The 17,749-nt window shown below is 41.9% G+C and overlaps 1 protein-coding gene across 1 annotated transcript in view; it reads left to right on the top strand.

Moving 5' to 3' along the window:
- Positions 1–17,749, top strand: part of LOC146812262 (putative sodium-coupled neutral amino acid transporter 8) — a 332,163-nt gene that overhangs the window by 299,618 nt on the left and 14,796 nt on the right. Inside the window, exon 9 of the mRNA XM_085614572.1 lies at positions 6,677–6,728. Coding sequence (XP_085470698.1) covers positions 6,677–6,728 — 52 coding nt within the window. The remainder of the gene's footprint in view (positions 1–6,676; positions 6,729–17,749) is intronic.

Raw genomic sequence — 17,749 nt, 5'->3', positions numbered from 1 at the left:
ATATATATATATATATATATATATATATATATATATATATATATATATATATATATATATATATATATATATATATATATATATATATATATATATATATATATATATATATATATATATATTCTACTGGCGGTCGCCAGTAGATAGTTTTATAGTTAGGACCGTGTTTCCATAGGAAATCCGCAACATTCTATTTGGAATAACTTTGGCGCCAGTCGACGAATCCTCGCGAAATTTTCAAAACTAATGGGGCGCTATGCTCTGCTCCTACCCTGAAAGTCTCGGGGGGGATTCGTCCAGCGGGGGCTGAGAAAAAAGGGGGGTCCCAAAACGCGTTTTCCCCATGCATTTTCCCATAGGACCTTTAGTCCGAGCTACAGCCCGAACGGCTGAACAGAATTACTTGAAATTTGGCAGAGAGGTAGTCCTCAGGTCAAGGATGTGCCTTTTGTAGGTCTGGTGTAAATCTGTTCAGCAGGTCCTGAGAAAATAGCATTTAAATCAATATATATATCTGTAAGCGCGCTCCGTGCGCTTACCGTAAGCTTACCGTACGCGTACGGTGCCGTGCGCGAGCTCAATTCTGATTGGTGGTTACATGACTGTAAACATTCGAATCGGTCGAAATCAGGAAGTGTCGGCCGCCATTTTCTGTCTCTCGCACTGAGAAACAAAGGTGGGGAACGTGAAAAGGGGGCAACGAAGAGAGTTGCAGACCCCCTAGTGTTTGTCAGGGGGTCCAAGAAGGACCCAAAAGTACGAAAAATACATTTAATAATTTTTAAAAAAAATCACGGGGTGCGCGTACGGTAAGCTTACCGTACGCGCACGGGAAAAAAAATAAAATAAAAAAAATAAAGAAGTAACAATCACATTAATTAAATAAATTAAAGGACCCACAAGGGAGAAAAAAACAAATGTTACTGTGTAAAAAAATGCGAGGCGCGCACGGCATGGACTGCGCAACGTGGGCGCTCGGTGCGCGAAGTGCACCGTGCGCCCACCGCGCGCACACGGTGCGCGTAGCGCACCGTGCGCGCAGGGTGTGCGCACAGTGAAAAACCAGAAAAAAAATAAATAAATAAATACATAACTTAGCATTTAAAAAACCGTACAAATTCACTGAAAAAACCATAGGTTTCACACACGTTATAGTTAGGAATTATCATTTACAAAACCTTGCAAATTCACTTAAAAAACCATAGGTTTCACACATGTTATAGTTAGCTGTACATTTCACTCGTAAAAAACCAATGAAATTCCACGTTATAGTTAGATCAGTTAACTATAACTTGCGCGACCGCAATCCACAATGTGTAATTTCAGATGTCATCATTGATGTCATGAGTGATGTCACTGACCATGTCATGAGTGATGTAATATGTGACGTCATCAGCATTTTATTGTGGGCGCGCAAGTTATAGTTACCTGATCTAACTATAACGTGGAATTTCATTGTTTTTTTACGAGTGAAATATACAGCTAACTATAACATGTGTGAAACCTATGGTTTTTTAAGTGAATATATATATACATACACCTGTAACATAAAAATGAAAAATGAACATTTTTTATATAAATTAAAATGTCATATTTTTTTAAACCTACATTTTACACTACATTTAGTGCAACAGTAGGGAAATTGTTGGATAGCAGAGGGGAATCCTCTACTATTCCCACTCCATGTGTTTTAAAAAGGAGGACGCACATTATAACAAAACTCGTTCTGAGTTACATAATAGTAACCTAATAGAATTGTGAAGACGAGAATAAATGGTAAACGTGATCACCATTTTATAATATGCTAGAGAGCCCCGAAGATGCACTGCACTGGCTATATATCTATTGTATAAGATGCCCGTTATAAAAACATCGCATTAATAGGAACCTGATAAATGTGAGATATATCAGTGAAAAGTGAGGTCATTATGTGCGTGTGATGCAAACCAACAACGCACACATTTGCGTAATAAAGCCATTCCTATATGGCGTCGCATTTATGAGGACGAAAATAATTCGTGGAGGTGGGCGCCATTTTAGAATGTACAAGCTAGCCCCAAAACTACACTCATGGTAAAGATCATACTGAGTCGCATAATGGCAATCGAGTAAAAATAAGAACCATCAAAAAGGTATATGGTCAAAAGTAGGCTAAGATGATATTTGTAGTATACAAAATACCCTGAATGTTTAGGGTGCAAATAGTGGAAAAATAGGCATCAAGTCAAACTCATGGGTAAAAACGTACAACCCTGATGGATGCTAAAAGATGCAAGTGAGACCAATACCATCTAGATTACCAATATAAGTTAAGAAATCATAGAAACCTAGAAGTCTTTTTGAGGATGTGATCTACATTATTGATAAGAAGGAAATGAAACACTGCTTCCTAATGTCATAGCATGGTATGAGTAAACACATAGCCTTTCCTTAGTCTTTCTCTGAGGGAAGACATACCCAACACAAGGAATACGATCATGTGATCAACCAAATAATTTCTTCATTCAGTCCTATGCGAACTGTGTCTAGAGAAAAGATCCAAAAGGTTTCTCTAGTCTTTCTCATTTTTTCTACCTCTAAACCGGGGGGCCCATTAGGATGCAGGGCGGATTAGCCCTACATCCTTCCCCACCTGCCACCCATTTCCCACCCGCCATATTAGTATGGCAGGGGGACCCCGGCGGATGGAAAGACCCTCCACCGGTTTTCCCCCGGTCACACAGGTGACCGGGCGGAAAAGGGGCCTGCTATGGTGGCGGTGTCTGTTAGACACCGCCAACCATACTACGATGGCCGCCACGGAAAGGCATAGCGTAGCGGGCCCCCAGGAATTCTTGGGGTGCACATGGGGGTACATTTGCATGCACAACATGGCAGGCAACACGCAGTGCCTGCCACATTGTACATGCAAATGCACAACATGCATTTGTGGCAGGTGATGCTGGAAGCAACGCCCGCCGCAATGTAAAAAATGCAGAATGCGCCTGCCAGTGTGGCGGGCGCATCCTAATCTCCCCCACAGGACTGCCGCACCTATGGCAGGAGGTCCATTTTTATGTCAGGATGTTGGACGGACAAGGTCCGCCTGCCATCCTAATGATGCCCCTGGTGTCACTCGGACATGTTCAAGTATCAACCATGTGAGTTGGTCTTCAGTGTGGCCAAGTTAAACACAATGTTTAACCAAAGGGGCATGTATCTTTTGTGTTCTGATGGCTGACTTGTGTTCAGAGAATCTGACGTGAAATTTACGTCCTGTTTCCCCTATGTAGCCTAGGCCACAAGGGTACAGGATAAGGTAAATAATGTTAGTGCTTCTACAGTTCGTCATCTGTTTGAGTTTTCCTGTTTTGCCACCATATGTCCACGTTTGTGTGGTAACGGCAGATCGACATGCATGGCAATTGCCACACTGGTAATTACCCACAGGGGCAGGAAATCCCCCCCCCAACGTGGTTTGCCTCAGTGGGCCTTTACTCTTGGGTCTGCTGTGTACTAACTTGTCTCGGAGATTCGGATTCCTCCTGAATGCAACAAGGTTTTGTTTTTTTAGATTCTGTTCATTGGCTGTTAGAATTCGCCAGTTCCTGTCAGGTACTTGTTTGATTTTTGTGTTTATACTGGAGTGGTCTATTACACAAACTATAGTGTCTGGGGATTGTTTGTTCCTTCCTCCTAGTAAGGCATCCCTATTACAATATTTAGCCCGCTTTAATGATTGGCGCACCAGTCTTCTGGGGTATCCTCTAAGAAGGAGTCGCCTCTGGAGTTGTTCAGCATTCTCAAGGAAGTCTCTCATCGTGGTACAATTTCTCCTAATCCTAAGGAATTCCACAAATGGGATTGAATCCTTTTGGCAAGTGGGCCGATAGCTACTATGCTCCTGAATTGTATTTTTTGCTGTTGGTTTTATGAGCTTTAGGCTATACCCAAAAGAAATATAGGTCTGTTAGAGGTTTTTTCAGTTTTCTGGCCACTCCTGCGAGTGCAACAGTAGGGAAAGAGTTGGATAGCGGAGGGATAAAAATTGGTATTCCTACTCCAGCGAATGCAACAGTAGGGAAGGTGTAGGATAACAGAGGGGTAGAAATTACTATTCCCACTCCAGCGAGTACAACAGTAGGGAAAGTGTTGGATAGCGGAGGGGTAAAAATTACTATTCCCACCTCAGTGAGTGCAACAGTAGGGAAAATGTTGGATAGGGGAGGGTATTAATTCACCATTCCCACTCCAATTAGTTAAACAGTAGGGAAAGTGTTGGATTGCGTAGGGGTATAAATTACTATTCCCACTCATGCGACTGCAACAGTAGGGAAAGTGTTGGATAACCGAGGGGTAAAAATTACTATTCCCACAGAACAACATTCAAATTTAAAAACAAACAAAATATCAACTACAATACAAAATATAATTAAAAAAAATATATATAAGAATATAAAAAATAACATAGCAAAATATTATACCATAGCAAAAATCTAAAATTGACTTAAAAATGTATATTGTTTTAATTTAACAAGAAATTTACAAACCAATATTTTGTAATAGAAATTAATTTCATTCAAAAATATAAATCTTACATAAATATAATATTTATATTCCTACCCCATAAAACCACACAATTTACAACACACATCTAAATAAAAAAGCGTACCTCCATAATTAACAGTTAATTATCAATTAAACAAATATTAATAATTAAACACATTTAAAAATGTAAATAATAATGTACTTACCAAGCATTACAGCTATTAAACCTAAATCTCCAAACAAAATAAAATCTAAACAATTACCAAAAATATTTATCAATAATAAATAAATATTATTGATCAAGTAATTATTAATAAACTTAAACTAAATTACTTTCCACCCTCTACCCCAATATACACCAAAACACATACCTAAACATATTTGCACAATTTTCATAACTAATTTTACATTGATAATTTAATAATTAACAAATCATTAATTAATTAAAACAAATTACTACCCCTGGTTTACCACTATAAACCCCACAACTAACACATCAAAATTACACAATTAGCATATTTAATTAATTAGCATCAATTAACAAATAAATCATTAATTATAAATAATTTACCTCTCACCATATTCCCCTATACATGCCACCACCAATTTCGTAAAACATGGCACAATTAACATAATTAATAAAAAAAATATTAAGAAATGAATAACAAGCAAAATATGAATAATTAATACAATATTTCACACAATAAACCCGATAAAATAACGAATTAAATATTGTATTAAACATATTAATACATGTATTAAATTTAAATTACTTCCCACCCTACTCCCCTATCAACCCACAACCCACTCCTAATAAATGACACAATTAACATATTTACCAATTAATTAATAATTAGCCAATTAATAAACAATTAATAATTAATTCCCACAGTTAACAATATAAAATATTAAATGCATAAATATTAAATTATAATTAAATTACTTCCCACCCTACTCCCCTATCAACCCACTCCTAAAAAAAGACAGTTAACATAATTAACAATCAATTAATAATAATTAACCAATTAATAAATAATTAATAATCAATTAATTCCTACAATTAACATCAAATATTAAATAACTAAATATAAATGAATACAAAATATGAATACATTAATTATAATTAAATGACTTCCCACCCTATTCCCCTATCAACCCGCTACAGAACTAAAATGCAAAATGTAATTAAAATGGAATTAATAACTTCTAAAAATGTAACCCATATTAAAAAACAAATGCAGTACTTAGACTATAAAATAGCGCACATACATTAAAGATACATAGTAAAATACATAACACTAACTAAAAAAACAATATTTGTAATAACTAAGGGGTCGAATAAATTGGTGGGCGGATTGCCACCGCCCGCATGGTGGTGGCGATCCACCCGCCAATTTCCACCGCCCGCCTCCAATTTCCCCCAGCCACATTATGATGGCGGGGAGACCCCAGCGGACGGAAATACCGTCTGCCGGTTTCCGCCGGTTGAATCATCGGAAAATGTATTTAATATGGTGGCGGTATCTGCAAGACACCGCCATCCAAATTAAGATGACTGGTGAGATCAGCCTTTCCATGGCGGCAACGCTGCCATTGAAAGGCATGCGTGTCCTGCATTTGGGGGCCCGTTCCTGGCCCCCAGGGTGTTGGGGGGGTGGGGGGTGCACATGGCATGCACATGGTGTGCATTCAAATGCACAACATGCATTTTTTACCTTGCGGCGGGTGCTGCTTGCAGCACCGCCTGCCGCAATGTAAAAAATGCGGGATGCGCCCGCCAGTGTGGCGGGCGCATCCTAATTGCAACGGCGGGACCGCCACACCTATGGTGGGCGGTCCCTTTGACCATTGCGGTGGTGAGCAGACTTTGTCCGCCAGCCATCGCAATAGACCCCTATATTTTTGCAAACAAAATTAATGACTGCGATATTTTAGAAAACAATATTTCTTACATTAAACCCGATATTCTTGACCACGATAGTCTTAGAGTTTATATTTATGTATCTTGACGTTTTGCACTCGATATTAGTGCAAGTTAACATTTCAAACTCGATATTCTGACTTTACCCATAATATTCTGGAGCCACTGTTTGATGGTTGGTTTGTGTAAATGCTTCAGTAACAATCCTTACTTTCTCTTCCCTTACAGGACTGTGTTTAGTGTGTGCAATGATATCCGAGCCAGTTGAACGGAAAAAAAGGTACGTTTTACTTTCTCATGAGTAACATTTATGAGAATGACCATTTCACAGGCACTGAAACAGCTTTTTTTGTGGCTTGCCTTCCAGATACCTTTTGGCTATGGACAAAACAAAACCCTAGTGGGCTTAGAGCCAGCCCATTGCTTACCACTAGCTATATTTATTGTGACTCTAATTTGATTGCTTGTAATTATTGGCTTGACTTTCTCTTCTTGTGCTTGTACTTTACTTTGGATCATAGGGGCCTATTAGGATGGTGGGCGGACATGAGTCTGCCCGCCATCCTCACGGCTGCCAGACATGTGGCGGTCCCACACCGTGAATTAGGATACGACCACCACCCTGGTGGTTGCATTCCGCATTTTAACATTGCGGCGTGTGCTGCTTACAGCAGCACCCGCCGCGCTGTCACAATTGCATGCCTGGCATTTCTGTGCAACACTTGGCAGGCACCACACGGTGCCTCTCACTTGGTGCAGAGCACTGCAGGGGGGCTATCATTGGTACCCCCCAAGTGCACCCCCAACCCCCCAGGGGACTGCAACAGGCCCCCAAAGCCAATCCCCGCCAGCCTTTCCATGGCAGCATCGCCGCCATGGAAAGCCCGGTCCGCAAGCCACATTGTAATATGGCTGACGCATGTTACTGGCCCAGCACCGTCCGGCCGGCAATCGGAACAATTGCCGACTGGTGGTAAAGCGGCGGACGGACTTTGCGTCTGCCGCGATACTCTCCACCATCATAACATGGCAAGGGGTATTTCACGTTAAGATGGCGTAACGGTCGCCACCACCTTCTCGGCGGTGGTAATCGTTATGCCATCGTAATGAGCCTCATTGTTTTTTTTTACCACTCATTTGAGTGACTGATGTTTTACCCCACCATTACTCACTTTAAGAGAACTACTTTATCATTTGTCTTTCAGCAAGCTATGAGAGTGCACATGGTTTCTAGGCATGTCCCATTTGTGCTGTCTCCCCCAAAAAATGTATTCCATAATCTCTGTTGCTCCCATCACTTACCCCTTCCCTCATGTACTGCTTTGATACCCACATTACTCTAAGCGTTTTATGTTGTTTTGATCCTCTGATTTTCTATTTTTTACTTTTAGTAGACCTAGAACTCGTCCATTGCTCCACTCGAACACCACACATTGGTTCCCCCACCTCTACCTTTTTTGCTAACCCACACCTTCTGGTCCTTAAAATACTTTATTTTTATTTTTAGTATGCATTTTCCGGGTTGCCTGCAACTCCTATTTACTTCCTGTCAGCCTTAAGATGTTCTTCCCCAAAACGTTTTGCCTAACTTCTGTATATTTTCTGATCTCGTTTTTATTGGCCTTAGGACTCTGAGCACTTTACCAGTGCTAAAGTGCATGTTGTCACTCCTTAAAACATGATAATATTGGCTTGTCCTCACCTGGAATATTTAATTTACTTCTAATTCCCTAGTAAAGTGATACTGTGTGTGCTCCCAGGGCCTGTAAATTAGATGGTAATAGTGGGCCTGCAGCACTTATTGTGCCACCCGCTTAAGTAGCCCTTATAAACGTGCATCAGTTCTGCAATTTCAGCTTGTCTGTGCAGTTTTAAACTGCCATTTCCACCTGGCAAAATAAATCTTTTGCTAGGCCTAAACCTTCTTTTTTAATACCTACAAGTCACTCCTAGGGTAGGTCCTAAACAGCCCACAGGTAGGGTGCGATGTATTTAAAAAGTAGGACATGTACTTTTAAGTTTTCCATGTCCTGATATTTAATAAACTTCCAATTGTTTTTCACTATTGCAAGGCCTATATCTCCCATAGGATAACACTGGAGTTACCTTTTTACATTTAATAAGCTGTAACTTTCAAATGGGAGCAGGTACACAGTTTTTTTGATGTCTTTGAAATTGTAATGAAGAATCCCCTTTTAAAGGTAAATTTGAATTTTACATGACTATTTTGAAAATGCAACTTTTAGAAATTTGCCATTTTCCTGCCTTCACCATTTAGTGCCTGTTGCTTGACACTGGGTCACTTGACTGAATGTAGTTGACAGTTGGACTTTATGTATTCTACATATACAGTCACACACAAAAGCGAGCGTAGGTGACCCTGAATGGACCATCACTGGCAGTATGGGAGGGCAGAGCTAGGCACAGCCCTACTTATACTTGAATAGCATAACCCCTGTAGTTATTCTGGAGCAAACAGGTGAGGCGGGATACCTGTGCACTTCAAAGGAAAACCTCTAGAAGCTTCTCCCACCTCAAAGGAGGCACCAGGTTTAAATATTGGATCTCAGACACCAACTCTTCATTACACTTCTTGACCTGTGGAAGACTCCAGAAGAAGGACTGCTGTGCTGCTGAAAGGGCTGCCACTCTGCTTGACTGCTGCTGCTGTGCTGACTTGCCGCCCTCGTGCTTGGATAAGCAGGACTAACCTGTATCTAGGACCGCAAGAGTGACTCCAAGGGCCAAGTCTCTTAAGTAGCAGCTGGACTCTGCAGCTGTGAGTCCTACCCTGCAAAGTGGTGCCATTTCATTCCTGGACCATTGGAAGTGGGCCTGAAGGTGCTCTGGTAGCCCATCTATGGATCCATGAGAGCCAACACATCGTATCTGCTGTGTGGCACAACCCCAAGCAGAACCGACCCGCGATCCGCCCGCTAAAAACCTCCGCCCGCTGCCAATTTCCCCCGCCACATTACCATGGCGGGGGGACCCCGGCGGACGGGAAGAGACAGGGATCCTGGGGGGTGCACATGGGGGGGTATCTATGGTACCCCCCTGCAGTTCCATGCACAACATGGCAGGCACCGCGCGGTGCCTGCCATGTTGTGCATGGTAGTGCATGACATGCCTTCTTGGCATTGTGATGGGCGGTGCTTTCTGCACCGCCCGCCGCAATGTTAACAATGCGGGATGCGCCCGCCAGTGTGGCGGGCGCATCCTAATTGTAACTGCAGGACCGCCGCATCCATTGTGGGCGGTCCCATTTCCCGGGGCTATGGCGGGCAGACAAAGTCCGCCCGCCATGCTAATGGTGCCCAAAGTCTATTTTGCAAGATGTGACATCATCCCTGATGTGATGCTAGCCTGCCAGCGCTCCAAGATTGTCGAAATCCCTGTGTAATATTATTGTGGCATCCTATAGAGGATTACATCAACAAGAGAGGTGGAAAGAAATGATGGTAGGCAGGATAGAAGGTAGTTGATCCACCACTCAGACGGTGAGGAACTCCACTACATACAGTCCACACAAAAACTTGAACTCTACCGCTAGTTACTTTTATTAACTCCTCTTATTCAGCAGCATCCAATTAAGTCTGCTTTGATATTTTCAAGCCTAGTGGCATGGCACTCCATAATGTTTTTTTTTTTTTTTTTTTTGCAGCAAATATAGAGAAGTTCAAGTTGCAACATCTGTGGCACTTCCTAGAGCAAGGTTTCATTTATCTCCCAAAAAACACATTGGCATAGCTTAACAAAATAGATGGTGCCCAAATCCCTTTAGATTTGTAGTACCCAAACAGATGTTCATGTGCTGTTTAATTAAAGTTAAAATCATGTTCCCTAAATCCCAGGGATTATGAGTGCTGCAAATCCTGCCAGGTCTCTGAAATGGAAAAACGACCTTGAAACTAGTCCCAATTGGTCTCTATAATGTTGTTCTTAACTTTACTGTCGGAAACACTGATCGACTGCTCAGCAATGGCTGTAAAAATCCATAAGGTATTCTGTGTCAGTGATGCAATCCCAGTATCCATTCAAAATGTGGAAAAAATGTTCCTTTTTGTGACAACTGTTTTCTTGAATTTTCTTACACTCCGCACACTAGGCACTGCTGTCCAGTGCCCAATATGTTCTATGTACTTTGAACTGTAACACATGGAGACAATGGCTGATTCTTTTTTGGAGCATTTAAATTTTCTTGGAGGCCATAGTATATGTTGCAAAAATACACCGAGGGCATGAAAAGTTCAATATCAATTGTGGACTGCAGCACTTATTGTCCAATCCATTAGAATGAAAAAGGAAAACATGTATACAGGTCTACCAGGATAGCCTGACTGATGCAGTGTAAAATCTGTGGTGTTACCTGTTAAAATAACTCTCTTTAACAAGTAGAAACACTTTTTTTTAGTTAGTCCTCCTATGTAAGCCTTTTACCCAACAAGGTTAGGATGCATGGTATTTAACAATGGGGCTCATAGAAAATTAACATTACCATGTCCGTAACAGTGACAAGCCCTTAAAATCTTTTTTCACTATGGCAGGCCTAGGTGACCTATCTAGAAAACCGGAGTACAGATTTGAAATACTAATACTGCTATACCAGGAATGAGGACAAGCTAGAAAAAATAATTAACCACTATTTTTAATAGTCATTTAAAATCCAATTGAATGGGAAATAAGTTGTTCAATAAATATTAAGGAAAACTTACTTTTAGAAAATTACCCTTTACCTGTGAAATGCCCCCCAGTAGCACACAAGGACAATCTGAATGACAGATGACTGATATGAATGTTACACAATAATGGAGTGGTGGCTCTGACATACAGGAGAGGTTAGGATGCCAAGAACATTCTTGTGTATCCCTGTCTGGTTGCTGAATGGCTGTGATAACGTCCTACCAGATTTCTGTCTCTAGATTTGATGTGGGTACAGTGCCTGCTTCAAACTATTAGATATGTGGACACTGGGGATTTTTCTATGGCACTTCCATACCTACACACACATATGCATCCCTTAGAACCCAATTTTAGTGTTGCCTTCTTGTAAATGCCCTGGCACATTTTGGGCCTGTTTGCAGTAAGGCAAACAGAGACTACTCAAAAAGGGTTGCCCCCAGGAACCTTTACTACATTGGTTAGGGAGTGCTCCGGAATAATCCCACTGCCTCCCACTAGCTAGTGCCGAGCCAACATTTTGGACACCAAGGCACATTCATCTGAAGACTGTTGTACATGCATAAGGATACCAGGAGGACTGAACCTGCTGCATTTGCAATGTGTGACCTGTGAGGATGACCTGAGGAGGTTGGAACCCCTTCCGCTTGAAATTCAAGGACTGGAAGGTCTCCAAGAACAATAGGGCTGACCCTCCCCTTCTAGTTAATTTCAGGAACAAATAGCCGGAGAGGACATTCCTGTGAAGAATCCCAGCTGACCGTTTGAACTAGACCTGGACTGCCCTTTGATGTTGGCCTCTGCCTGGTGCCCTGAGAGTCTCTAAGGGCTACTGCTGAGGTCTTGGGAGAATTAGAAGTTTACTGCTGTGATTGTTTGGTCACCAAGGAAAGCTTAGCAACTTTTTATAACTTTTGCTCTAAGGTTTCAAGGGTACCGACCATGACAAGCATCCAACCAGCAGTTCCACTCCGTCTTCAATGCATACATGATCCTTCTAGCCAGCATCATCTGCTCTCACTATTTCAACGTCCTCTTCTACGCTGATGACACGCAACTCACTCTCTCCCTCACAAATGAAACGCCCAGTATCCGGATCAAGTTCAAAGTTTGCACAACTGAAATCACCCACTGGATGAAGGCCACCTGTCTAAATCTGAACACTGACAACACTGAAATTGTGATCTTCAGGAAGAGCACATAACCTTGGGATGCCACCTGGGCACAACAGAACTCGGACTGACACCCACCCATGCCAATAACCTCTATCATCAGGACTACTGGAGTCCAGGAGTGCCAATGCTGAAACCGCTCTGGCCCAAGCTTGGAGCTCCAAATGGAGCAGGAGTCGTGAGGCATAGAGAGGCGAGCGCCGTGGATGACTAGGTCTGAGGCAGCAGAAGTGGAGCAGAGGTGAACGCAAATCTGCTTTCTCCCTGCCCCAAGCTCCTGTCCAACTTTGTGGTAGAGCAGCCAAATCCAGTGCTTGAGACGGGAAAGAAGGACGTTTGAGAAGAGCCGTGTGCCTCAGGTCCTGCAACCCCTAGTGTGTAAGCCGCCAGTCCGCTAACTTGTGCGGCTTGCCTCTGGGCAGGGGGTGGGCAATCTGCCCATTAGCTGTTTGTCGACTTTGACTTTTCTGTCACCTATTTCTAGTGGCTTAGAGCCACCACTCTTTCCTGGCTGATGGGCTATCTGCTCCACTTTTCATGATCTCTCTTTATCCTTGTTTTCTAGTCTACTCCATCATAAAAGACTTTTAAACACTTACTAGCTTTGTTGCACTAAGCTCCTTACCCCAGTGGGATACATGGAGCTGGATCACAACCACCACGGCCACTCTTTTTATTCCTACATTTAATACTCCCTCAAAGTTGCATCGAACTTCGCTGTACACGCAAATCCCCTCTGCGTGAACTTGAACTTTAGGAGCCTTCAGTGTCTCAATATTTATTATTTACTTTTGGATGCCATTTAGGAGATAACAGAGGTATGGGAAAACGCAAAGGCACCTGGCTTGGGTGGTGGACTAGCTGCCTTAACAGAAAGTTATAGTGATACAAATGTGTGCCATAAAAATATTTAAATCCTGTATGAAACCCCAGCAGAGTACACGACGGACACAGCGCTATCACATTGATAACTCTGTTCTCGCAGAACTGGAAATTGTCTCAGAGAATTTTCAATATGAGACGTAAGAGAACTACAGTTATCAATAAAGGAGGGCAATTTGGCTGCACTGTGATGCATGCTTTAAGTACTCAGCAACGCTCCATTTCATTCACTAAAAGGTGGCAACATAATGTCATGGGCACAGTCAAGTGTTGAGGGGCTGCCCAATACCAAATAATCAGTATTTCTCCCATTGGAGTAAGCCACTAAAACTGACTCTTAATCCATTCACACAGGATCCCACTCGAAATTTCTATAATGACCTGGTGGAGCCAATTACCATAATGCTAAGCACTGATCCTAGGAAGGACCATATCTCATAAGCTGGATCCTCGGGCCCAGGAGGGGCACGTATTACTTCCAGACTCAAAGCTGGAATGTGAAAATATGGCTAATATTGAACTCTCCTCAACATCTGTTGTATCAACCGCCCACTTCCCCCAATGTACTCTGATTCATTCCGACAGTGCCAGCAGCAATACTCTCACATATCATAGAAACTGTTACACAAGTTCACTATTCTCTAAGCGATCTGAGGAGGAGGATATGTTAGCTGAATCTCCAGCACTTGCAACACAAAGCCTGCCTTGGGCCCAAGGTGCCAGATCTCTTTCAATGAACTCAATTAGCTTTCTGCTGAATGACACTGATGAGAATTTGCTAGAAGAGATTAATCACTTACTTATAGGAGTGAATACTGTAGAAATGGTAGGTTTCCCCGCCAAGAATACTTCAACTGAAGGCCCCTTAATATCCATTAACTCCAGTATATTGGCTGCTACAAATGCACTGACCTAGCAATCCCACAAATTGTAACTGCAAGTGGATTTGATGCAAACACGTGCTAATTCTATAACCAGAATTGAATCAAAAATATATATTTTAGAACCCAAACTAAGGATGCTTTCATATCCTGGTGGGGGCAAGGAATGTACCTGCAGCCCAATGGTGGATACACTTTGTACCCTCCCTGATCTTCTTACACTCCTTGTGGACATTTTTATATTGTTAACACACTGAAAGAGGAACTTAGACGTAAGGTTGACCTAGATGGGGGCATTAATACCGATTGGGGGCACAAATCTTAACATTACCACTCCATCAATGGATCTCACCAGACCTGAGTCAATGAAAGAGATCACGTCTCTGGCGGTGGCCACCCAAGATCCACCAAAGGAATCCACCGACTTCATGGGCCTGAAAAATAAAATAAATGGGATAACAGAAGGTCAATTGCCCCCACGGCCCAAACCAGCCTTAAGTATCCTCAAAACCATTAAAAAGAAGGGAGAAAAAAAGGCTAAACAAAAACAAAAAAAATCCAACTAGATTTGAAGCTGTGGGACATCTAAAAACAACTGACATCAGGGTGCATATTAAGAAGTCAGTACAATCACAACTCTTTCTAATATTTTGAGGCACTAGCCACTCAATATAACAAATTAGACCATGATCTTTCTCTGAAGATTGACATTAAACTGCTTGCCACCTTAGACTCCGAGATTTAGGTTAAGGCAGCAGAGAGACCTGCTCAAAAAAGGATTAATGGTTGGCACACAATACAGCCGCCCCATCTACGCTTGACAAATCTTTAAATGGCCTGCGGGAAATAAAGATTTTAAGAATGCCCTCGGAGTGCACAGGCACAAAATCCACTCAAGATACACCAATTCAAAGGCAAAGTTCATAATTTAACTTGTCTATCTCTAAATACAGAGAACTCCATCCCAATCACTTTTATTAACAATGGCACTATGCAAAAAGACTGCATCCCTGATGAGGATACCACTTGTAACTTGTCCAACCAGCCCACTGCACCAAAACTCATATTTACTCTGCTATATACATCCAGAGGTTGTAGTGTTCTATTAAACAGGGTAAATATCTTGAGTCTATTGTAATATATTCCCAGCTTAAGCCACTATCGGAGCGAAGATATACTAAGAATACAGTTTGATCTAGCATCATTGTCATCAAACGTCGAATCATCAATTGGAGATCTCCTAGTGTTGCAGCAAAGTGTTTAATGAGAAATCCACCTTTACACAGTGGGGTGTGTATATATAGATATAAAAAAACATTGAAAGAGATAAATACCCTACAATTTAAACACCAATGCGCCTCTGGCAAATAAGTGAAAAACATGCATTCTGAAAGGCGCAAATGGGGCCCCTGATCAACATCTTAAAAATGACTGGCAGATCTCTATAAAATACGAGTCAACTAACCTGTTGAGTACAGGTTTATGCAACTTCAAATTTAGATACAAAGTTGGGATGATCGCCTTGGCATTAACACCCATGCCCAGTGGCTGTTCCTAACCCCAATAGTGCCGTAAAGTATAGCCATCCTATTAAGGACTCCTCTGGCAACTCTTGCCTTACAATTATCTCATGGAACATAGTTGATCTAAGGAGGATTCTTAGCCACCAAGGAGTACTCCAATTGATCAAAGATGCTGAAATGTTCTGCTTACAAGAAACTTGGGCATTGACCCCAATACATACAGCAGAATTTCACGGAGCGTAACAGCCGGCTTTAAAAACGAGGCATTTTGGTTGTCCATCAGGGGGTCTGTCCATCTACATGGCCACAAGCATAAAGCTGGAGTTATTAGATGTTGACACAGACTGCTCATCGTTTCAAGCAGCCATAGTTCACGGCCCGTCACCCACACAAACGATTGAAATCATGGCTGCTAATTAACGTTTATTCAAAGATGCACAATAGGAGGGAAAAGGCCAACATGACGACCTTTTGCGACTTGCTTGGAAATTTAATTTGTAGATTCCCCCGCTGAGATCCTGGTTACTGGAGACTTCAATATTCACAACTTAGACATACCTGCTGTAACTCCTATAAGTATCAGCTCTCAATCAGCAGGGGTATTAATCAACTAGCGTCAATCTCCTAGACTAACTTAGATAAAACCAAGCCATAGAACTATTGGATTCACCAATAACTTCCCACATACGTTCAGGGGCATTACCATACCAGATTACACTTTTTCGAGACCCCTCTTACAGGAAGTATGTTTGGCTCTTTCTCTGCTGGAACACTCAAAGAGACATCCAGCGAAAATCCAGTGTCAACTAGACCTCTTGAATGCACCTCAAATGAACACTCTCGGCAGTGCTACTGGTAAAGAAAAATAACCGCTACTAAGAAAGAAAAAAGTGAAACCATGCCTCTCGGAACCAATCTAGTAAATGGAAGCATTCACAATCAATCCTACACATTGAGAGTTGCCCTTCCCATACAGATTGGGCCCGATACTGTGCTCAATATATCTTTGCTTAAGGGTAACATGGAACAAAGGCCACAAAGTATCAAGGAATCGTGGGTGCAGCTCCTTCTGTGGAAAACAAAATCTAATTATGTGAAAGGAATCAGAATGGCTCCAGGGACACTTGCTATTATCTCATAACAACCAAGCCACAAACTTTCAGTACATCAATCCTTTATGCAAGTAACCCATTATTTGAGGACATGGAGGCCCTCTGGAAAAATGGATTGAGCATGTCAACTTCATCTACACAGATGCAGACTTAAAGGCAGAATCAACAGTGAACTTGAGTGGCTCAATACAGAGAATGATTCTGAAATGCTCCCATGTGAAGTCTTTAATAAGGCCAACATGCGTGAAGCATATAAATCCATCAGTGCAGACAGAGCTCTTTGTCCCAACAGCTTAAAAGGGTCAATTTTTAAAGCGGACATTGACTTCTGGACAGAACTGTTAACCCCCTCTATGTGGACAGCTGTCTATCAGCAGTGGTTCCGCAGTCGTGGACGGGTCTATTATAAACCCAATCTATAAAAATGGGAACGCCTCCATTCCAAGTAAATTACTTACTAGATGTAGAAGCGAAAGCTTGTGCAAAAAGTGCACTTCTGGCAGTAGGGACCAGGGCCTTTGAGGCCAAGATAATTCCTTACTCTCAAACAGGTTTCAGACAATACTCTTTCACAATTGATGACATTGTTGCCTTATCTTACATGTCCCACTGGGCTTCTGTGTCATCGCTGCTATGCAATTTCGGTCACTGCTTATTGCATGTTTTATAGACTTTTCAGCAGACTTCAATGGAATTGATCGTAACAAACTCTGTGCCAAGCTTGCAGCTTGGGTAACCCCATCTACCTTGCTTAGAGCAATCATCTCCCTGTATTCAGACACGTGGGTTCGCATTAAGACCGGCAAAGAGAATTGCATCACAAACCTAATTTCAACAAACGGGGGCTTAAAACAAGGGTGTGTGTTGGCCTCAATGATATTTACCCTCTAATCTGCTGATATGGGCGTCAAACACTATCTCTCAGAGTATTGGCATACCTATACCTACTCATTCTTGACCATAATAAAATGGACATGCAGCGCTCTCTTGTTGTGTTAAATAGCTAAAATGAGGACAACAAACTGGTTGTCAATGCTGATAAAACAAAAGT

The sequence above is a fragment of the Triturus cristatus genome, chromosome 7 (assembly GCF_964204655.1).
Source record: "Triturus cristatus chromosome 7, aTriCri1.1, whole genome shotgun sequence".
Lineage (NCBI taxonomy): Eukaryota > Metazoa > Chordata > Amphibia > Caudata > Salamandridae > Triturus > Triturus cristatus.
The sequence above is the reverse complement of the archived record's forward strand: the minus strand, read 5'-3'. Positions and strand labels throughout refer to the sequence as shown.